The following is a 22965-nucleotide window of genomic DNA, read 5'->3' as shown; positions in this document are numbered from 1 at the left end:
TGTTTTTGCCCAGAGAGGAAAGGGTCTGGCTGAGACCTTTAACCTCTGCCCTCCACCCCATAGCAGAGTGGAGTGGGGGGGATCACACTTCCCCTTTCTCTGGGCGGGTCTCTGACTCAGCTCAGGGCACCCTCTCCCCTTGCCCAGCTCCCCAAACCGGTCGGAGCCCTTCTAAAGGGCTTATTAGAGGGGAGAGGCCCCTATCTCCATTACCCGCTTCCTTTCAGGATTCCCGGGGTCTGGGCTTTAGGGAGGCACTCGTACGTAGGTGACGAAAACGCCTAGCCCTCCAGGGGGCAGGAACAGGGCGGGGGGGGGCGGTGCTGGAAGCAGAGTAGGGGGTCGCGATGCTGGCTTTTCAGAGGGTGGGGCGGGGATGGCCGGATGCCGCGGCCGCGGGCGGGGCAAACTGGTCTCCCTCCTCCCTCGGGAGCTGTTGGACCTGTTGTCCCCCGCTCCACTTCCGGGCTGCTGGGGAGGGGGACAGAGCAGCTTTTCTCTCCTCCCTCTTCCCCAGCCACCTGTCCCGCAGACAGAAAAGGCAGCGCCCAGAGCGCAGAGGGAAGCGCGCGGAAGCCTGAGCCGGTGAGGAGGCCGGGGCTGCGGGGGAGGAGGTAGCTGGAGACCGCCTTCTGGGCTCCCGGGGGTGGAGGGAGGCTGGAGTTTGGGAATCTAACCCCTGGGAGGAGCAAAGGACGCAGATTCTTGGTTTGTTCAGGGAGGGAAAGTTAGGAGCCTCGACTCCTGGATCTGAGTGAGAGGGCATGGACTCTGCTACCCCCTACAGTGGTGTCGGAGCCAAGTCTACCAGGCTCGGGAAAGGAGGGTGCGGGATCCCGGACGCCGGAGTCCCGGAGGGAGGAGATGGGGTCGCTCCAGGGTGCTCCAAGGGATCGTGGGGAGTTGCTGGGAGGGTACAAGCCTCGACACCTGGGTAGGAGGGAGAGGCCAGTAGGGGGCGTGCTAAGACCCCAACTCAAATTCGGGTCTGGCCCTCGGGGGTGTGACGCCCCGGGAGCCATCGAACCCCGCCCCTAGAAACTCCAGGCCACGCCCCCGGAGCGCTCAGTTCCAGTCTTTGATCTCTCAGGCCCCGCCTCCTGGAGCTCTTTCCCAGCACCCGAGCGCTCGGGAGCCTCCTGGGCCACAGCCCCGCGCTGTCAGGCCACGCCCCCGGAACTCGGGCACGCCCACTCCGCTGGAGCACCCGGCGGCCATGGGGACGCCGAGCGGCCGGGTCGGGGGGTGCGGGCCGCCTCCGGCCCCAGAGGGCGACGCGGAGGTCCCGCCCCAAGGGGCTGCGCAGTCCCAGATGCACCCCGAGGACCCACACGAGCCGGAGGCGCCTGAGGCCCCGGAGGAGCCCCAGGGAGTGAAGGAGCTTCCGAGCGGCCGAGGAGCTGAGCAGCAGGCTGAGGAAGAGGAAGAAGTGGAAGAAGGCAGCAGCACGGAGAGCAGCCGCGACGCGGTGAGGGACCTGGAGGGCGAAGGAGGGGCCGCGGGGGGGGGGGGGCAGAGAGACAGGCGCTAAAGGGTGACAGAGACACAGAGGGATAGGTAGAGACCAGATAGAGACCTGGGCACAGGGAGACCAAGAGACAAGGACCCCAAAGAGACAGAGACACAGAAAGACCAGAGACAGAGACTCAGAGAGATGGGGTAGAGACAAACAGAAACCCAGAAACAAAGGACAGAGTTGCTCAGAAAAGAAATACTCTTTAAGGGAGAGACACCCAGCGATTCAGAGATAGAGACAGGTACTGAGTCGGAGAGACAAAACCCAGAGAAACAGGGGAAAGACTCAGAACGACCCGGGGAGAGAGGGAGAGAGATCCAGGTTTACCAGGACGCGATGCCAAGAGAATGGGACCTGGGTAGCGAAAAAGGGACCTTCCTTGAGTCGGCCGCGTACCCCCCTTCCCCGGCTGCGAGCCCCTGGGCCTCCTCCCGGGCCGGGGGTCTCCCACACCTGCACCCACTTCAGTCAACGGGGGTGGCGACTGATTGGGGCTAATCAGACCCCCAGACCCGGGAATGCGGTGGGGAACGGACCTGCTTGGTGATTTCAGGGGCGGGGCCTCTCCTCTTGACCACGCCTCCTCCAACCTCAGGGGGAGGCTCCGCCCCCGGCACCGACCCCAGTCACGCCCCCCTCGTCCCCCCAGCCTGGGGAGACAGTGCGAGGGGCTGCACGGCGGCTTCGAGAGCAGCAGCTGGAGGCACTGACCCGCGTGGCCCTGATGGAGCAGCGCGTGAAGGAGCTACAGCGCCAGAGGAAGGAGCTGAGGATCGAGGTGAGGCTGCGGACCTCGTGGGCAGTCTGGCCCCAGCTCAAGGGGAGCCCTCCAGGTCGGGCTCCGGGGCCTTTCTTCCAGCGGGATCCCACTCTTAGGCCTCCAGCCCTCTCCTTGGGAATCCAAGAGCCCATACTCCCAGGCACCCCACTTGGACCCAGGTGTCTGAGTCCCCAGCGCCCTCCTTCCTCGGACCCAGACCTCTAGGCCCCAGCCCGTACATTCTCCCCACAGATGGAGGTGGAAGTAGCCCTTCTGCGGGGCGAGCTGGCTGGGGAGCGGGTGGCTGCCAGGCGCGAGGAGGAGCAGCTCCGAGAGCTGCTTGGACAGCAGGGGGACACGGAGCAGGGTAGCCGGGAGCAGCGGGAACAGGTCAGTTTCTCCTGCGGGATCTTCACCATCAGTTTCCTTCGTCTTGGGACCGATACTCCTGGTGGTGCTCCTGGGACCTGAGGCCCAGGGTCATCCTCATTCCCCAAATGGGGATCCTTCGGCTGGGGGAGTGGGAGGTGGGCAGATGCTTTTCCTCCTCCCTCCCAGACCATGATTCTGGGGCCTCTTCCTTTGACCCTCCCTTTTTGCTCTTTAAATGTCATCTCGTGAAAAATGTAAAACTGACAAAAAGAATAGACTGGTGGCCCTGCGGTGTGCTCACTGGCTTCCGCCGAAATTAATCTTCTGTTCTTATTTCATATCCCCTAGTTTGCTTCCCTAACCCTGTTTTAAAAGCTGCTCCCAGACATGTTGTGTGTAAATTCTTTAAGAACCTGTTTATTCTTAAGGTGTGATAATGATATAGGGTTGGTGTTTTTAAAAATAGGTGCCTTGCTGCACACCTCCCTCCCTCTCACCCCCAAGCCTGTGGTCAGTCAACATGTTCTTTCTGCTCCCTCAACCTCTCTCTCTATCTCTCTCCCTCTCTCGTCCTTCCATTGCCCCGGAATAAGGACTCCTTAGCTTGGTTGGCCAAGCCAGACAAGCTGCGCCAAGCCTGCCTTTCCACTGTCACCCCCCTCTGTGCTCCTCACCTCTATCCTCTGACCAGAATTTACCCCCAAAACTTCCTATGCTTTTCAAGTACTGTGCATTTGTGCTGCCCTGTTCCCGCAGTCCAAAATGTCCTTCCAGCTCCCTCTGTCTCCCCAGGTCTAAAACTTCCTGATTTTTTTTTTTTAAGATTTTATTTATTTATTTGACAGAGAGAAAGATCACAAGTAGACAGAGAGGCAGGCAGAGAGAGGGGAAGGGAAGCAGGCTCCCTGCTGAGCAGAGAGCCCGATGCGGGACTCGATCCCAGGACCCTGAGATCATGACCTGAGCCGAAGGCAGCGGCTTAACCCACTGAGCCACCCAGGCGCCCTAAAACTTCCTGATTTTTGAGGCTGATTTTAAAACCCTCACATCCAGGAAGGTGCTCTCCACTCTTGATTCCCGTAGTCTCTATGTTTCACTGCCCTGATTGTCCCCACTGGGACAAGAGTGAACTAGACAGAGGCACCTGGGAGGCTCAGATGGTTGAGCGTCTGCCTTCAGCTCAGGTGATGATCCCAGGGTCCTGGGATGGAGCCCCACATTGGGCTCTGTGCTCAGCGGGGAGCCTGCTTCTCCCTCTCCCTCTGCCACTCCCCCTGCTCATGGTCACACATGCTCACACGCTCTCTTTATATATAATAAATAAATAAAATCTTAAACAAAACAAAACAGAGTGAGCTCGACAGACAGGGTCCCTGCACTCTTGGGGCCAGCAGCCAGGTGGGTTCTGAGATCCAGCTAGCCTGGCCCATGCGGGCCTCTATTTCTCTTCCTGTGTCCGGACTGGGCTGGACTAAGAAGGCTGAGAGCCTGGGTGCTGTTTCAGGAGCAGAGGCGGCTGAGCCAGGAACGGGATCGAGTGGAGGGTCTTCGCCAGAGACTCCAGGAGGCCCAGGGACAGCTGGACTCCCAGCCAGAGGAGCAGCGTGAGCGGCTCTTGCAAGGAGTACAGGAGGTGAGGCTCTTCTAGGTTCCCTTAGGGACCTGGCATCCAGGCCGCTCTTTCCTCAGGACCCTGTTCCCTCACCTAGGCGTTCAGGCCTTATAACCGCCAGGACTTGGGAGTCTAAGTCCTCAGGCTCCTCTTCCCTCCTTGCCCCAGCCCTCATCTCCCCACGGGCCCTAGGGGTGCAGGCCTCCAGTTTTTGCCTTCCCACCCGCAGATGAGGGAACAGCTGGATGTGGCCCAGCGTGCCTACGAGGACCTAGAGTTCCAGCAGCTGGAGCAGGAGAGCCGGAGGGAGGAGGAGGACCGGGACAGCCCTGAGGCCCGGGCACTGGACCCCAAGGTCCGGGAACTCCAGGCCAGTGTGGCGCAGCACAGAGTGAGTTGGACAGGGATTGCCCTCCCTCTCTTGCCTTCCGTCCCTCACTGCTGCCCTCTGACTCCTCCATTCCACGTCTGGCCCTTCCTCTGTCATCCTTCCCTCCCTGCCTCACTATCTTCACAAGAGTAACAACGATTGATGTTTATTGAGCAATTACTATGGGCCAGTCATGGTCCTAAATGCTTCATGAGTCCTTACTCATCAAATCTTTACAAGAACCTGGGGAGGCCATTCTGACTTTTTTTTTTCCGGTTTATAAATGAAGAAACTGAAGGTCAAGGTGCTCAAGTAACCTTTTCCAGCGTGACTCAGTTTATAGAGGGTGGAGCTGGGATCCAAACCTACTCGGTTCCAGTGTGAGGCTCCTTCCCCCACCTCCGTTTCTGGATCTTCTCCCTGTCACTCTCTCTTTTCCCTTCTGTCTGCACCTTGTCTCCTTTCTCGTATCTTCCTCTTGTGGGAACTGTCTTGGTTTTTCTTTTTTGTAACAATTCTGGTTGGTCTCTCTGTCCCTTTCTCCGTCTGTTCTCCACAGGTCTCTCTGGGTTTCTGTCTCTCCCTGTCTGTCTATGCATCAGATCCTCCATTCCCCCCCACCCCAACAAACCACCCCATGTCCCTTCTGGACCCCCAAAAGGGAAGAGGGCACGAGGGAACTTAACTCCCCACCACTTTCCGGCCACCCAGGTCCCGGGGTCCCTGTTCCGGGGTGCAGCAGACCCCAGGCTCTGTGGGAGCCAGCTGGGAATCCTGGGGCGGCTGAGTGACCAGGGCCCTGGGCTGTGCCCTGCAGCGCCGGATCCAGGTCTTAGAGGAGCAGCTCAAGTCGCTGGGGGAACAGATGGCAGCTGAGAGCCGGGGGCTGAGCCGGAAGAAGGAGGAGGCCCTTCAGGCCCTGACGCAGGTGAGTTCTCCTGGGAGACCTGTCCTACTGTCCTCACGTCCCTCTGGGGCATCCCATTGGCACCCTGCACCCCAGGATGTCTCCCGGCTCCGGCTCCTCCGGAGAAGGCTGCCGGCCAGCACATTCAGAGTCTATGGTGTGCTAGCCGGTGATAACTTGCTCTCCCTCAGGAACGGAGCCGACTACTTGAGCTTAACTGCCTCCAGGGAACGCCGGGTGGGGACTTTGCTGAGTCCAACCAGGCCCTCACTAAGGTATGGGCATTTCGAGCACCTGTCAGCCTCTCTACCCTCAGACCCAGAAGTCCATCCCCTAACCTCTTCCTCCTCCCTCCTCCCTCAGGAGTCCAGGCCCGCCAACGCCTTCTCCCTTCTCCACAATTCTCAGGCCATAAACCCTTTCACCTTTGGGACCCAAGAGTTCAGGCCTCCAGCCCCTCCTTCTTTAGGAACCTGTGGTCTGGCCTATAGTCCTCCCTCTGCTAAGACCACGGTCCAGCCCTCTTGTGACCTAAAGCCTTTGTTTTTCCATCTGAGAAATGGGCTGACACTGGAGACCAGGGCCAGAGCTTCTGGGAACTGGTGGGCCCTCTGTGATCCTTCCAGCTCCCGCTAACCTTCAACTCCTCTCCTAAAGCTCCTGTTCACCCAGAAGACAGACCGCCAGCTGCTGGTGCTGCAGGACCCCACCGCCCACACAACCTCTGCCACTTCCTCCTGCCTCTTCTCCGTTCGCAGCTCCCTGCAGGTACGGCCCCGGCTGCCTCGGCTCCCTACGCCACTGTCTCACTGTCACTCTTGCATCCAGAACTTTTCCTTGTGGCTTTCTCCACATGGGGACCTGGGGCAGAGGGAAGGATGAATGAGGGGTATTTTGATTTTTATTAGGCTGAAGCTTTACTTACTGATTTTCTCTCTCCTGGCTAACACCCCACTGCTTCCCTGGCAGAATGGGACTGGGTGTGCCCAGCAGTAACTTGTAAAAGCAGCCATGCAGGGCCTATTGATAGGAAGGCCCTCTCTGTGCACCCTGCTGGCCCACAGCCCCCGTCCCCAGCATGGCTGCTTTTGTTTCTTTTTCTTTTCTACTGTTTTGTGTGTGTGTGTGTGTGTGTGTGTGTGTTTTAAGATCATATTTATTTATTTGAAAGAGAGAGCAAGAGATGGAGAGAGAACAGGAGCAGGGAGGAGTGGGAGGGAGAAACAGGCTCCCTGCTCAGCAGGGTCCCCCCAACCCATCACTGCCCCACCCCACCTGCAACTGGGGCTTGATCCTGGGACCCTGGGATCATGACCTGAGCCAAAGGCAGATGCTTAACCCACTGAGCCACCCAGGTGCCCCGAAATTGATAGCTCTGATGCAAATTTTTTTTCAAAAATGTGTATACAAGCTCTTCGTTGGCTTTGATTTCCCAATTAATGCTCTATCGCAGAGACGGTTTTCTATTGATCCATTTAGAGCTGCCTCGTCATGTTTAATGGCTCTCATGATAAGGCTGTAAACAGGAAGAGAAGTGACAGCTGACATTTGGTAAGTCCTTAGAGCCTGCAGGGCACTGTTTTAAGTGCCTCACTCAGATTCGCTCATTTGGTCTTTGTACCCATACTGCTGGCTGGGTCCTTGTATCCATTTCATAGGTAAGGAAACAGAGGCAGAGAGGTGAAGGTATTTAAGTAGCTGGAATTCAGCGGGGCTGGGATTGGAACCCAGGCACTGGTGTCAGTATCAGACCTCTCCAGGCTTCCCTGGGGCTGGGGGTGGCGGCAGGGGGGCACAGAAGTCTACACAAGGGCGATGACCCAGCCCTCCCTCTGCCGATGGGGATTCAAGGCTTTTGTAGTCTAAGCATTGCTGTTATGAACCCCTGCGTGTGCCTGTGTCCTTTCTCATATACCCAGTAATAATATCAGTTAATGTTAATTATTGTTAACATTATTCTATTGTCTGATGCCATTATATACTATGTATAATATTACTGTAATACATACTATATATTATTTCTTGTTTATTAATTAATGTTAGGCAATATTAATAATGATCATGATTTTTGAGAGCTTAAGGTAGACCATTTTAAGCCATTTTGTCATCTTTTTTTTTAAGATTTTATTTATTTATTTGAGAGAGAGGCATAGATTGCGAGACAGACCATGAGTGGGGATGAGAGGAAGAAACAGGCTTCTCGCTGAGCAGGGAGCCGGATATGGGACTCCATTCCAAGACCCTGAGATCGTGACCCCAGATGAAGGCAGATGCTCAACAGACTGAGCCACCCAGGCGCCCCTCTTTTTTTTTTTTTTTTAAGATTTTATTTATTTATTTGTGAGAGAGGGAGAGATCACAAGCCCAGGAAGCAGCAGGCAGTGGGAGAAGCAGGCCAGGGAGACCGAAGGGGACTCGATCCCAGGACCCCAGGATCACGACCTGAGTGGAAGGCAGCCGCTTCACTGCCTGAGCCCCCCCAGGCGCGCCCCCCCCCCCCCCCGTTTTATCACTCTGAAGCACGGAGTTGCTATCATTTGGCATGAGGAGCAGCCGTATACATTGGCAGTGTGACGTGTTCAACCCTAGATCAGTATCATGAAATCTTGTCTATACAACGAAAATATTTCATTCTTCGCTCAGAAGAACCCCCCAAAGTAGGTCCTGTTATTATGTGGGTAAAGGGTTTGCAGACTTCCTGTCTGGGAAATTCACTTTCCAGCTGGTTGCCCTGGCAGCCAGAAAAAAGTGAAGGGTCAGCCGTGTTGCCAGGCAGCACGACTTACAGTAAATATGACCCTTAAATTGCCTCCCCCAAAGTTATTTGCCCAGAAGCCACGTTCATTCCTATGGAGCTGTGACCGGAGTTCTTGGCTCTCGAGGACCCTGTGCCCGAGGCCGGGGATCCCGTACCCACCTGGCACCTGGGTGCCACCTGGGGGACACTCCTCCGTGCTTTACACCAGATCACTCATAATCTCTGGGTCAGCCACGCAGGGTGGTAGGACTAGTTACCCACTCTACGGGTGGGGGGGGCCGGATCTTAAGCCGAGAAGACAGGAATTGCCAAAGTCACAGCCCCAGGAAGTGGCATAACTAGACCCGAGCCAAGTCTGCCTGTTTTCCATGACTGGTGCCTTTCAGGAGACAAGGGGGTCGCGTCTCTGTGCCTCAGTGTACTTAGCTACCAAATGGGCGAAGTAACAGCAGGCACTGGTTGATGGCTACGGAGCTTAGCACCATGCGTGGCACATGGCAGGGGTTTAGAGAATGTGCTGCTCTTGCTCTGATTATCTTTACAGTTACTGGTATTATTATAATTACTAGAGCCCTTCTGCTACCCACTGCCCCTCTCATCTCTGGTTCTGTGACCCTAGATCAGCCTTTTCACTGAATGTCTCCACCATACTCTTTGTCTCCCAGCAGTCTCTTCCCTGCACAACAGCTGGAGTGATCTCTACCCTTCCTGCTTCAGTCCTCCCCCACCTAACACTGTCAGTGGTCCCCTGAGCCTCCTCACCTCAGCGAGCGGGTCCCTGCATGATCTGGCCCTTGCCCACCTCTCACCACTGTCCCCTACATACTCTCTGCTTTAGCTGCAGGAGCCCTGACCTGCCAACTTTCCATACTTGCTCCTGCCTCAGGCCCTTTGCATTTGCTGATCCTTCTACCTGGGACACTGTTCCCCTCAGTCTTCCCTGGCCCATTCTCATTCTTTGGGCCTTGGGGTCAGTGTCCAGAAGGCTGTCCCCGGTCTTTCGGTAGGAAGCCGATCCTCTCTTAACGACACTTTATTCTCTTTGCTCACAGCTGTTTCTGATGATACAGTTATTTGTATGATGGTTTACTCAGTTCCTACAACATAAGCGCTGTGCAGACGGGGCTTGGGTCCCCCTGCCCCCCACCCTCCACCCGTTTCCTCTACCAGGCATCTCAGGTCTCAGCTAGGAAGTGCTGGTGATAGCAGTTGAAGCAAGGAAAGCCCAAAGGGGCCCAGGGGCTCAGGACTTGGTGTAGAGGGGCGTGAAACTTTCCCAACTCCCCAGGCTTCTAGAAGCTTCCGTGGTTCTGCAGGGTGCCAGGTACACCGTGAGGCGCGGCATGAGCACTTGACAAATCCTGGCTGTTACTATTTTGTCCAACTTTTTTTTTTAAAGATAACACGGGTGCAGAAAATCACGTGGAACATACGCCCAGCTTAATTATTACATGGGAACATTCTGGAGCTGCCAGCTGTGTCAGGAGGCAACACTGGCAGCCACTCCAGAAACACTCCACAGGCCCCTGAATGATAACCCTACCCGCCTCCCGGAGGAGGACCACTGGCCTGACATTCTAGCATCTCCTCCTCACATTTCTTTAAAGTTCAGTCAATTCAGTGTCTGTCCCTAAACACCATAATTTACTCTTACCTTTGTTTTTTTATTTTTTTGTGGCTCCATATTTTAAGTCTCTATAGACTTCCTCTCTGTTTCCTTTTTTTGTCCCCCTTGTAATTTATTTGGTGAAGAAACCAGATGGCCGTCCTGCAGAGTTTCCCAGGCAGGGTTTGCTGACGGCGTCGTGGGGGTCATGGTCACCTCATGGTCATGGTCACATCTCTTCTATTTCCCAGGAAGTTGGCTGTGGGGCCCGAGCAGAGGCAGGGTCAGCATTTTGCAAGTCTTGCTGGGGGCCATGCGCCTGTTTCTCTGTTTCTGTTTCTCTGGAGTGGGTGCCTTCATCTGTTTGTCTGGGAGCGGTCTCGAGTGGTAAAATTCCAGTCTGTTATTCCTCCTTGGGGCGCCTGGGTGGCTCAGTCAGTTAAGCATCTGCCTTTGGCTCAGGTCATGATCCCGGGAGGTCCTGGGATCGAACTCCACCTCTGGCTCCCTTCTCAGCGGGGAGTCTCCTTCTCCCTCTGCCCTCGGTCCTGCTTGCACGCATGCTCTCTCTCAAATAAATAAATAAAATTCCCTTATTCTTCCTCATCTATTCATTGAAATACTTCGGTAGAGAAAGACTTGCCTTCCTTTGCTATTTGGTTACCCAGGAAAACGCAGGACACATGCTTGCTGCTTTCACTTTGTTCACCTGTCTTCAAAATAAACAGTTGCTTGGGTTGCACTCTTCCCAAGGTAACCAATTCGATTTTTTCCTTTTCTGTCATTAGCTCACGGATTAAATATATTTGAGTTGTGGTCTATAGCAGTGAGTATCCTTATTGGTGCTCACATTATGCAAGGTGTTATTTTTATTATTCCTTTTTTTATTTTTTAAGTGATCATCACACCCAGCGTGAGACTCAAACTCACAACCCCAAGATCAAGAGCTGTGTGCTCTTCCCACTGAGCCGGCCAGACGCCCCATTTCTATTCTTCGTTACCCATGCAGAGTTGTGTTGTTTTTTTTTAAGAGTTTGTTTATCTATTTGACAGACAGAGATCACAAGTAGGCAGAGAGGCAAGCAGAGAGAGAGAGAGAGAGAGAGAGAATGGAGGAAGCAGGCTCCCCCCTGAGCAGAGAGCCGGATGCGGGGCTCGATCCCAGGACCCTGGGACCATGACCTGAGCCGAAGGCAGAGGCTTTAACCCACTGAGCCACCCCGATGCCCCGTGGTTTTTTTTTTTAATTCAGTTTTATTTCTTTATTACCCTCAAGAGAGTATTATTATAAATTACAAATTACTCTCAAATTTTCATCTTTTGGTAACTTTTTACTTTAAAATAATATAAGACTTACAGAAAAATTGCAGAAACAGTAGAAAGAATACCTATATTCTTGGCTTTCAGATACTGTAATTAACATTTTACCACACTGGACATTTGCGTTATTATTCTCTCTCTCTGTAAACACACACACACACACACACACACACACATTTTATTGTTCTTCTCAAAGCGTGATTTCCCCTTACCCCTAAATACTTCTACATTTATTACCCAAGGTCAAGGCCACTCTCCTACATAACCACACTGCAGTGATCAAATTCAGGAAACTAACATTGAGATAATATTATTGAGATGACCAGATCTTACTCATATTTTGTCAGCTGTCCCCCTATTGTTTTTTCTAGCAAAAACAAAACAAAGTCCCCATTTTTGGGGCCCTAGGAGCACAGGCTACATTTGGTTGTTATGTTTATTTATTTATTTTTTTAAAAGCCAACATTCCCGTAGTTCAAAGTTGGAGGAAGGTATGGCAAGATATTTGGAGAGATTGGGGCGCCTGGGTGGCTCAGTGGGTTAAGCCACTGCCTTCGGCTCGGGTCATGATCTCAGGGTCCTGGGATCCAGCCCCGCATCGGGCTCTCTGCTCAGCGGGGAGCCTGCTTCCTCCTCTCTCTCTGCCTGCCTCTCTGCCTGCTTGTGATCTCTCTCTCTGTCAAATAAATAAATAAAATCTTTAAAAAAAAAAAAAAAAGATATTTGGAGAGATGGCTCTTCCCTCATCGTCTCCATCCATTGCGTTCACGTCCTATGGGCAGCCCCAGATTACCAGTTTCTCAAGTCTTCCCAGAACTACTCAGTATTTATACAGTCTGTCGTGAATATACTTTGGTTATTTTTTTTAAAAAGATTTATTTATTTGACAGAGACAGCAAGAGACGAACACAAGCTGGGGGAGTGGGAGAGGGAGAAGCAGGCTCCCACTGAGCAGAGAGCCCAATGCAGAACTCGATCCCAGGACCCCGGGATCATGACCTGAGCTGAAGGCAGATGCCTAACGACTGAGCCACCCAGGCGCCCCTATTGGTCATCTTTTTATGCAGAGCTAGTGTAATCTTTAGGCTGCTCTGCACTTGCTTGTGTCTTGGAGAATGTTCCCTGTCTGGCTGGAAAGAGCATTCCCCTCCTTTCACATGCCACAGACATTCCCGGGGCGTGGATGACAACTGGTTTATACACTTCCCCTCCTTCTGATGGCCACTTAGGTCGTTCCCCAGCCGTGGCAGGGAATCACCTCCAACTCAAGTCCAACTCCGCTCCCATGGACGAGTGTTGTCTGTAGGATATTGTCCTAGAAGTGGAGTTGGGGCTCAAACATTTAGGCACTTGCCATTTTATTTTATTTTATTTTTAAAGATTTTATTTATTTATTTGTCAGAGAGAGAGAGAGCACGCACAAGTAGGCAGACAGGCAGGCAGACAGAGTTGGGGAAGCAGGCTCCCCGCTGAGCAGAGAGCCCAATGTGGGGCTCGATCTCAGGCGCTGGGATCATGACCTGAGCCAAAGGCTGCGGCTTAACCAACTGAGCCACCCAGGCATCCCAGGCATTTGCCATTTTAAAAATAAAAAGAGCCAAAGTGGCCTCTAGAAATCTTATTCCTGTAGGAACTGCCCCCCGCCAACCCAGCACTATGGAAGAGCATGTGGGTTTCCCACGGCCACGCCAACATGATAGGCTTTTAAAAAAATTTTTAGTTTTATCGAGCTGTAATTCACCTGCACTACAGTTCACCCATTTGAAGTGTATGGTTCAGTGGGTTTTCATACATTCAGAGCATTTCATCACGCCCAGAAGACACCCTGCATCATCCAGCTCTCCCCCCCTCAATCCCTCTCCTCCCCCCACGCCCCGGCAACCACTCACCTGCTTCCCATCTCCAGATCTGCCCATTGCCCTGTGCGGTCCTCTGTGACTAGCTGCTTTTCCCCAGCCTCAGGTTTGCAGTCGCTTTCTGACCTGAGCCAAGGAGCTACTGGTTTCCCTCAGCAGCCCTCCAACTGATGGTTGAGATTGAGCCCCTCCTCCTGAATGCAGGGGCCTGTGTGTTTTCAGGGCTCCATCGGCCTCCAGAGGACTGGAAGCCTGCCCCGGAAGAGGGGAGAGCGAGCGAGCCAGAGGGGATCCCCCCGACCTCTGTCCCTTCATTATACAGGTGAGGGTCCCTCCCAATCCCACGGACCTCCTCCCCTATCACTGCCCTTCCTGCAGCAAGGCTGGAGGAATCCAGCCTTGGGTGGATTCTGTGGGTGGAGGTGGGGGGGCTTGGACAAGGGAGAATCCTTGCCCCCTAGCCCCAGTCCTTCTTTCCCAGGACCCCTGGAGGCCTCAGCCCTCCCAGCAGCGTCAGGAGACTCTGGAAGACATCCGCTCTATCAGCTGCTGAACTGTGGCCCTGGGAACAGGTGAGATGTCAGGGAGGGAGAAGGTGGGGAGGCGGGAAGAGGCTGGGCCACTGTAACTTAGCCCCGGTCTCTGTTCCCTCCTGCCAGCTGTGGGGCCCTCCACCCAGACATCGCCCGCATGGAGCGGCTCCTGCAGCAGGCTGTGGCAGAGAGGGAGCGACTGCTCAAGGCCAGGGTGAGACCCCAGGCCCTCCTCCTTAGGGTCAGGAGATCCTACTCCTGTCCTCTCTTCCTTCAGACCCAGCAGTCCAGGCCCCCAGCCCCCTCCTCCCTCAGACCCAGCAGTCCAGACCCCCAGCCCCCTCCTCCCTCAGACCCAGCAGTCCAGACCCCCAGTCCCCTCCTCCCTCAGACCCAGCAGTCCAGACCCCCAGTCCCCTCCTCCCTCAGACCCAGCAGTCCAGACCCCCAGCTCCCTCCAACCCAGGAGTTCAGGCCCCTAACCCCCTCCTCCCTCAGACCCAGCAGTCCAGGCCCCCAGCCCCCTCCTCCCTCAGACCCAGCAGTCCAGACCCCCAGTCCCCTCCTCCCTCAGACCCAGCAGTCCAGACCCCCAGCTCCCTCCAACCCAGGAGTTCAGGCCCCTAACCCCCTCCTCCCTCAGACCCAGCAGTCCAGGCCCCCAGCCCCCTCCTCCCTCAGACCCAGCAGTCCAGACCCCTAGCCCCCTCCTCCCTCAGACCCAGTAGTCCAGACCCCCAGTCCCCTCCTCCCTCAGACCCAGGAGTCCAGGCCCCCAGCCCCCACCTCCCTCAGACCCAGGAACCCAGTGTGTTTCCCCCGTACTTCTTGTTGGTTAGCATCCTCATTGACTCCTCCATACTCAATCCACAGGAAGGGATGAGAAGAAACAAGGAAGTTTCCTCAGGCCCTGATGTACCTGCCATCATGGTCAGTCAGTCCTGCCCTCAGCCCCATCTCGGTGCTGTTTCTGCCCCAGCCCCTGCTCTTTCTTCTCTCAGCCTCTCCTCTCCTCCAAAGGAAAAGTATCTGGGGATTGGCAACAGGAGGGGAACTAAGAAGGCCTGGTTCCTGTTCCCATTATTGTTATCTGTATCCATGGCATGCCCTCGGGTAACATGCTCTACTTCTCTGTGCCTCAGTTTCCTCTTCTATAAATGGGTGACATCAGCAGTTACTGTAGAACGAGGGCCGCGATATGCTGGGGTTTTCAAAGTCACTTAAAACATTTTAAAAATTCGTTTGATTCTTTTAAAAACCTTTATTATACAAATATTCAAGCATGTGTAGAGGTAGAGTAGATCAGGAAGCCCCCATGTACCCACCATGCAGCTTCGACGATTACGACTTTTTTTTTTAAGATTTTTTTTAACTTATTTTTTTAAAAGATTTTATTTATTTATTTGACAGACAGAGAGTAGGCAAGAGAGGCAGAGAGGCAGGCAGAGAGAGAGGGAGGAAGCAGGCTCCTTGTTGAGCAGAGAGTCCAATGCGGGGCTCGATCCCAGGACCCTGAGATCATGACCTGAGCCAGAGGCAGAGGCTTTAACCCACGAGCCACCCAGGCGCCCCAAGATTTTTATTTATTTTTTATAATCTCTATACCCATCACGGGGCTCAAACTCATGACCCCAAGATCAAGAGTCATAGAGTCACACACTACTACCAGCTGGGTCAGCCGGGCTCCCCAGTGATTATCAGTCTTGAATCTTTTCTTACTCGCCAACTTTGTTTTACTGATCACTCACTTACTTCCCACCCTGCATTTTAAATATTTAAAGCAAATTTCAGATATTGTATCATTTCCTCCATACCTCACTGTGTATCTCAAATAGGCAAGTTTTCTTTTTAGTGTAACAAAAATGCCATTGCCATACTATAGGAGATAATTAATAATTCTGTACCATCCTAAGATGTGACCCACATTCACGTCTCCCTAGTTGTCTGGGAAATGTCCTTTTATGGTTGTTTATTTGAATCTGGATCCAAAGAAAGTAAACACAATGCATTTAAAATGTCTCCCACATCTCTGACATGAAGAGTCCTCCCTCCCTACTTTTTAAAAACTTGCCATTTATTTGTGGGGAAAAAAAATGAGTCATTTATCCTGCAGTGTTTTGCACATTCTGGATTTAGCTGACTGCTCCTTATTAAAATTTTATTTTTACCCACGTTAATAGCATGAATACATTTTTGTTATAACAAATGTTATTGAGTTTGGGGAAGTGAAGATCTCCCTATTTCTACCTCAGGAGTCACAAGTGTTTCGTCTTGTTGAGAGAAGCCTTTGAATCTTTTTTTTTTAAGATTTTATCTATTTATTTGAGACATAGAAAGAGCATGTGAGAGAAAGAGCATGAAGTGGGGCTGGGGGCGTGCAGAGGGAAAGGGAGAAGCAGGTTCCCCGCTGAGCAGGGAGCCCAGTGGGGGTGGGGAAGCTGGAGCCCAACGCTGAGCTCCATCCTGGGGACCCTGAGATCATGACCCAAGCGGAAGGCAGATACTTAACCGACTGAGCCACTCAGGTGCCCCCTTCCAGTCTTTTTTAACACTTTTCCACATACACTGATCAAACCCTATTTTGTGAATTTATTTTTCCCTTAAGCCAGCACATTGTTCCCAGTCTGTTTTTTGCTTTCTCAACCATCTGCCCTTTCCTTGTTATTATTATTTTTAATATTTCCTTTATATTTATTGAGTGCCTGCTGGTGGAAGCCCTAGGGTCACAGCAGTGACCCAAATCCAATTCCTGCCCTGGGGGAAGCTGGCATTTAGAGGTAGATGGACAGAAAAAGCAGCTTCAGTATGTGAAATTTTAAGTAGCCTGTCAGGTGCTGATACGAGGCGGGGAGTAAAATAAAGCAGGCAGGGCAGGGGAGCCTTCCAGGCTGCCAGGCATAAGCTCTACCTCATTAAAAATGAAGCATCATCATTTATTAAACAGCTCCCTGCTCGGTGCGTTGTCGTGTCCCTCTACCCCCCACCCCTTCACTCTAAGCTGCCTTCTTGTTCTATGGGATTCCCTCCTAGAAGCACAGTCCCATGACTGGAGAGCCTGACCTCCAGCTCCTCCTTGAAACAGTCCTGTGAGGCGAGTACTGTGATAGCCCCCGAATTTCAGCATGGGGAAACTGAGGCTCCAAGAGGGGAAGGGGTTCGTGGGCAGCAGTGGTGTCGAGAGTCAGAAGCCCATCAGCTCTTCTGGATGGGGGCCCCCTTTCTGCCCACATCCTACCTGGGTGACCTTGGTGAGTCACTTCCTCTCTAGAAATCCCAGTTGTATCATCTGGCAAATGGGACAGACAGCTGTTTTGTTGTTGTTGTTGTTTTTTGTTTTTTTGGAGAGGAGACGAGGTGATCACTGTGGTCACTTGGCACACACAGTGCACGACAGGGAGTGGGACCTTTCATACACACTGCTGATCGTTAGTGTAACTGTCTGGATTTGGCCAAAGGACCCATAGAAGATTCTAGGCCCCAGTAGGTACCCTTTTAACTGCTAACTGCTCCTTCCCCTCCTATGCATCTCCCCTCTGCATATCTCTGCCTATCTCCATCTCCATCCACTGAGTCTCATCTCTGTTTTTCATCCCTCCTTGCTCTGGCCTCGCCTCTGTTGCCTCAGCTCATCTCCTCAGCCCTTGATATCTGAGGTGAGGTCCGTGGACCAGCAGCATTGGCGGCCCAGGAGCTTGTTGGACCCTCAGAACCTCACCCCCACCCCTGACTGAACCAGAGGCTGCATTTTTAACAAAATCCCTAGGGGGTCTGCCTGCTCGGTCAAGTCTGAGGCACACTGCTCTGAGCCTCCGTGTGACCATGGGGATCATTACTGTTCTTTGCAGGGATCCTTTGGGAAGAACAGGTGCCATCAGGCTGGGCCTTGTACACACCAGACACTGTCATTGTCTTGGTTCTTCCCTTTCTGGCTCCTGAGATGACCACTCTGCCTGGCGAGTCCTGGCTCCATCAGCTCTAGCTGTGTGACTTGGGCCTAGTGACCTAACCTTTCTGAGTCTTGGTTTCGACATCTGTAAAATGGGGGTAATGATGTATTACCTCCCCGCTCTGTTTTGTTGTTGTTTGAGAGAGTTTGAGAGGGCAGAGGGATTATACCTATAAAGTGCCCAGCCCAGGAAGTAACCACTGATTTCATCACAACCAGAACAACAACAGGACTGCTCGCATGTATGGATCACTTACTCGGTCCCTGTTTCGCAGTATATGAGGGTCCCCCTGGGTTCCCTCACTTCTCTAGCACACCTTCTGTGTTTTGGGGTGAGCTCAGGGGGCAGGAGGACCTGGGCTTCTGTTTCAGCTCTACCCTCTAGAAGCTCTGGGTGACCTCCAGTGGATCATTTTATCTTCTTGTACCTCAGTTTGCTCATCTGTAAAATGGGGCTCCCAGTAGCCCAGTCCCAGGGGCAATTATGGGGAGTCAAGTTGTTGCTGCTAGTAAGCCCGTGGCAGGGTGTCCTAGTCACTGGCTCTAGCTCCAGACTCATTCTCATGATGGGCATTGTTGATACAGCTGGTTAAAGCTGTGGCCGGCCTTACAGGGGAGCAGGGGAGAGGGAGCCAGGGCTGGCTGGTGGACCACCCCCTCCCTGACCCTTTGATGTCAGCTGCCTGTTTCTCTTCCCTCCCCAGGCCCCGCCCACGCCTCCACCCCGTCCCCCGGGCCCTCGAGTCTTGGATCTTCGGCAGCACCTGGAACGCTGGGGCCACAATCCTGAAAGCTGCCCGCACCTAAAGGTGTCAGGAGGCTGCTGCCGCGGATCCCTGGTGAAGATGGGCGGCCGCATAAAGACCTGGAAGAAGCGGTGGTTCTGCTTCGACCGCCAGGCCCGCCGTCTGGCCTACTACGCCGGTAAGCCCGGCCTGGCCGCCTGGGACCTTGGGCCCCCAGGACCCTGGAAGTGGCCACTCCAGAGGCCTTCCCCACAAGACACCTGAGATACCCGGTCCCTGTCCCCTTCTCGCTTAGGCCCACGAGTCTGGATCCCCAGCCCTGTTAGCAACACAGAATCCAACACCTTTGTACAGTTCTGGCTCCCCAAACCCCATTTTTCCTGAGATACTGGGAATCTGGACCAGCATTGCCCTTGCCCTCCCCCCACCCTCAACATGCAGGAGTCCAGGCCCCTCACCCTTCCTCTCTGAGGGAGTCAGTAATTCTGAACCTCTTCTGAGTCTCTTTTCTTCTCTAGGACCAAGGCACTCAGGGACCTAGGATTCCAGCTCCCCAGACCCCACTCCCCAGGCTTGTCCGGTCTCCCTTCCAACCTCAACATTCATTCAGCTCCCAACCAGGGTATCTTAGGGGACTCCAGACTCTGCCACCATTCCCTCGCCCCAACACTAGTCTCTGGACTTGGGTCTAGCAACCTATGCCTCAATGCACAGACGCACACCTCTCACTGGTTGTCTCCCCCTCACCTCCCTCCATCAGACAAGGAAGAGACCAAGCTCAAAGGCGTCATCTACTTCCAGGCCATCGAGGAAGTCTATTATGACCACTTACGCTGTGCCTTCAAGGTGAAGCCCCACTTGGTGCTCCCCCCTGCTTTCCTGATTAGAGCTCCTGCAGTCAGACCTTAGCTTGCCCCTGGGTACATGCACTGTCAGCATCCTCCATCCAGCCCAGGAGGAGCCCATCAGGTCATTTCACTGCAGCAACCACAAATTCAGAGCTCAGTCTCTGGCTCTCAGCCTCTGTTGCTTTTCTCAGAGCAGAAGATCGAGAGCAAAAATTTGGCAAGCTCTGATGCCAGGCTGGGAATAAATGGATGGAGACATCAGGGTGAGGACAGAGGCAGCCTGGGAGCATCCAGAAGAGGCGATCGTTTCTCAGCCTCTGCCCGTAGTTGCCAAATGGGAATGGGCCGCACGGTGTCACTTCATATTCTTTTGCCCTAGGGAACTCAGAAATTCGATATTTGTACAAGTGCAGTGCCAGGAATTTAAGTGTTGGCAACTGGTATGTTATTTAGAAAGCTCTGGGGAGCAACCGACTGTGGCCTTTTAGAGTTTAGGCTGGAATCTCAGCTGTGGGACAGCGGGAAAGTGACTTCCTTTAGCTAGCCTTCATTTTCTCACCTGCAAAATGGGCATAATGTAACCCATTTCCTCAGAAGGTTAACAGAAGGTAATGAATGGGTGTAAGGGATTTACTCAATTCAGGGTTGGCAAATAGCTACTTAATAAATGGAGTGTAGATACTAGTTTTCTCCAGTTACAAACCGGGGGGACCTAGATTTGGGGGGTGTGGTGAATGCTTATATTTCTAATAAAGGAGGTAAGCTAGAAAGGGGACACAAGTCTTCCTTCTGAATTCCTCCTGCTACCCAAATCCTAAGCCCCCAAATGTTAATTCACTGCAGCTTCATAACCCAATGAGGTAGGTAGCATTATTTAGGAAAACAGATGGGGAAGTTGATTCAGAGTCTAAGTAACTTGTCCAATGCCACACAGCGCTTCAGTAGCAAGGCTGGGATTCTAACCCATTTGTTCTCTTAACCACCTTCATTCCACTGCTTAACCCAGAGCCCCAACCCTCGCCTGACGTTCTGCGTGAAAACCTACGAACGTCTGTTCTACATGGTGGCGCCCAGCCCGGAGGCCATGCGCATTTGGATGGACGTCATTGTGACCGCTGCTGATGAGAATCACGCCCCTTGAGGAGGGGCCCCGCCCTCTTGGGGGAAGTCCCGGTGAGGCTCCGCCTCTACTGCCCCGCCCTAGGCCCCGCCCGCCCGCCCCGGAAGACATGGGCCCGCCCCTTTGGAACTTCCGGGAATCCTGCAGGTGCCACAGCTCAGCAGGCCTGAGCCGTGGTGTTTTGGGCTGCAGGTGCCTTCCCGCGATGGGAAGCCAGCCCTTGGGGCCCTGCCCCGGGCAGGAGGAAGATTGCAGGGGCTGGAAGGAACTATTTATTGGTGCTCCTGTGATCCCGAATTAAACACGGAGAAAGACAGTCGTTGATGCAGTGTATTTCTAGAACAGGTGTCCTGGGCCCCTTCGCCCTGACCTAAGCAGGACATCCGAGTTCTAGGTATCTCTGAGAGCCAAACGTCCCACAGCCCGTTCTCCTCTCTTTAGGAATGGAGGCCTTTAACATTAAGGTCAAGGCTAGGGAGCTGGGGGGTGGGGAGAAGCATGTGTCTTTAATCTTTGTTAATTTTGTTTTTTTAGTTTGTGGGCCCCCCTGCTTCCACCCTTTTTGATTTGACTGGGCTATTGGTAGTTTCTAAGAACTTCTAGGCTCCTGTCTTCTGGGCCTTGGCACATAATTATTCTCTGCCCTGTCTTTAAGTGGCTAGCTCCTCATTTCTCAGACTTGAGATGTCCCTCCTTCAGGAAGCCCTTCCTGCCCCTCACAACTGGGTCAGGCACCCCATTTTGAGCTCCCCTGTTCCATCCCTAAACACCCTAGGTGATCACTGGTAGTGGATCTGGGTCCCATATGGACTGGGAGTCTCATGAGGTCAGAGCCAGTGGTGTCCTGGTTACTGCCATGTCCTCAGCACCATAGGTCACATTTCAGTCCATGAAAGTGGAAAAAAAATGCTTTCCTTTCACCTCTTGGTCTTTGTACATACTCTTCCCTTTGTTTGGGCACCTTTCCTCACTCCACGCTACTACTCATCATTTAGGTCATAGCTCAGATGCCTCCTTCTCCAGGAAGCCCTCCCTGATTCTCCTGGCTGAGTCAGGTACTTCCCCTGGGCTTCTTGTGGCAGCCAGCCCTGATACTCCCTGATCCAGCCTGTGCCTCCCCCATCACAGCCTTGACAACTCTGGGTCATCACTGTCTATGAGTGTGTCTCCTGTGCTGGATGGAAGCCCCGGGAGGCAGGGATTCGGGCTGTTCAAGTCACTATTGAGTCCTTGGCACACAGCAAAGGGCCAAAGTGCAAATTAGGTGTTGAAGGAACTTCTGCTGGCTGAAAAAACTGCTGAGGATCGAGGACAGTGGAAAACAAAGCAGACAAAGGTCTCTTCATTCTTTCCGTCTTACTCAAGGTGTCCCCTCCTTCAGGAAGCTCTCCTTGATCCCTAGGCTGGATCAGGTGCCTAGTCTGGGCTTCCACTGTCCCCTGGGATTGCTCAAGACAGCCCTGACCACCCTAGGCCCTCACTGTGTAGAGACAGGTCTTCAGCCACTGGAAAGATCTCTCTGGAACTAGGCACTCAGTCCCTCTGGTTCCTGTTTGCTTAGGGCATGGGTATCCCATTGCAGGATTTCTGATGGATCCAGATATGGTGGTCTCCTGAGTCCTGGGCATACAAACACTTCAATCCCCGGGCCCTGGGGGGACCCCTGTGTCCCTTGGCCTCCACCTCCAGGTGCCAGACATCTGGATTCTTGTATCAAACCATGCCCCAGACCCCTCCAAGAATGGAGTGCTCATGGGGGCCAGCCTCTCAGACATGTGATCAGCATAGGTGACAGGTGTGCCAAGAGCCGTTAGGTGTCATGCTCTGTGGTTGCCATCTGGAAATTCTTCATTTTCTTTCGGAATTTGGATTTTGTAAGTGCGGTCTGAAGCGCTGGCAAGCCCGTGCTGAAGGGGATCAGAGCCTTGGCTCACATATGGCTCCACAACCCGCCATCTCCCACATCCCCAGGACAGGCTCTGTCTGCCTTTCCCTCCCTGCTCCTGCCCCATGACCATTGTCACTTCCAACTTCAGTAGGCCTGGGGGCAGCTGGGAAGAGCAGGGCATACATTCAAGCCTCATGGCATCTCAGGTGGTGCATGGCAGTGGACAGCTGTCCCCCAGAAGGGGTGCCCAGCAATCCAGTTGCTCTGGCTGTGGGACAAGGTCTGCAGATACCTGTGAAGGTCTGTGCTCTCAAGAGTCCAAGAGGTTTGCCTTTGGGAATATGACCTTGAATACCAGGAGGGGTGGAGAAAGATGGCAAAAGAAAGAAAAATGCATTTCAAAATTAATACCTCTAATGGCACTCGTTCCTACCTTTTGAACCTGGTCCCCATATTTATACTTTGCACTGAGGCCCACAAATTATGTAGCCAACCCTGCCCCTAACCCCACCCCTTCCCTGACACATCCCAGATTGTATGTCCCCAGAAGGAGTGGGTCTAAAGATAGACTGGGAAAGTCACTGGGCTCAGGGCCTCCCTTGGCCCAGAGGACAGGAAACCATACTGGATATGCCCCCAAGGTTGTCTGAGGCCCTGACATGACCTCCAGAGCCAGGGACTGCCTCCACACTGACCTCTCTGTTCACCTATCTAGGGAGCCAGGTTCTAAACCACTTTGCCATGACCTCTGGGAATAGGAGCAGGGAAGAATCCCAGACCAAGTGTCAGCAGAGGCCCCACATTCAA

At 53.4% G+C, this 22965-nt stretch overlaps 1 protein-coding gene across 2 annotated transcripts; it reads left to right on the top strand.

Annotated features, from left to right (window-relative positions):
- The first annotated feature begins 384 nt into the window (after positions 1–384).
- On the top strand, positions 385–20754 carry PHLDB3 (pleckstrin homology like domain family B member 3). 2 transcript variants are annotated; one of them, XM_047712107.1, is made up of 16 exons: positions 385–585; positions 1091–1468; positions 2112–2294; positions 2529–2666; positions 4153–4281; positions 4490–4651; positions 5448–5558; positions 5729–5812; positions 6195–6305; positions 13300–13399; positions 13559–13649; positions 13737–13824; positions 14484–14540; positions 18261–18480; positions 19063–19148; positions 20157–20754. In XM_047712107.1, exons 1-16 carry the CDS (start codon positions 385–387, stop codon positions 20289–20291), a joined length of 2274 nt encoding a protein of 757 aa, XP_047568063.1. In that variant the 3' UTR covers positions 20292–20754. The 2 variants fall into 2 exon arrangements, with proteins under 2 accessions (XP_047568063.1, XP_047568064.1); XM_047712108.1 differs by lacking the exon at positions 14484–14540 and having other exon boundaries at positions 477–585.
- Positions 20755–22965: the final 2211 nt, after the last annotated feature.

This window comes from Lutra lutra, chromosome 17 (genome assembly GCF_902655055.1).
Source record: "Lutra lutra chromosome 17, mLutLut1.2, whole genome shotgun sequence".
NCBI classification, from domain to species: domain Eukaryota; kingdom Metazoa; phylum Chordata; class Mammalia; order Carnivora; family Mustelidae; genus Lutra; species Lutra lutra.
This window is presented reverse-complemented; position numbering and strand designations above follow the sequence as displayed.

Excerpts from the sequence above, each read along its gene's own strand:
- PHLDB3 (XM_047712107.1), top strand. The coding sequence starts at position 385 with ATGCCGCGGCCGCGGGCGGGGCAAACTGGTCTCCCTCCTCCCTCGGGA. Across the intron at positions 2,667-4,152 it reads GCCGGGAGCAGCGGGAACAG|GAGCAGAGGCGGCTGAGCCA; the intron begins GTCAGTTTCTCC and ends GTGCTGTTTCAG. Across the intron at positions 13,825-14,483 it reads AGCGACTGCTCAAGGCCAGG|GAAGGGATGAGAAGAAACAA; the intron begins GTGAGACCCCAG and ends CTCAATCCACAG.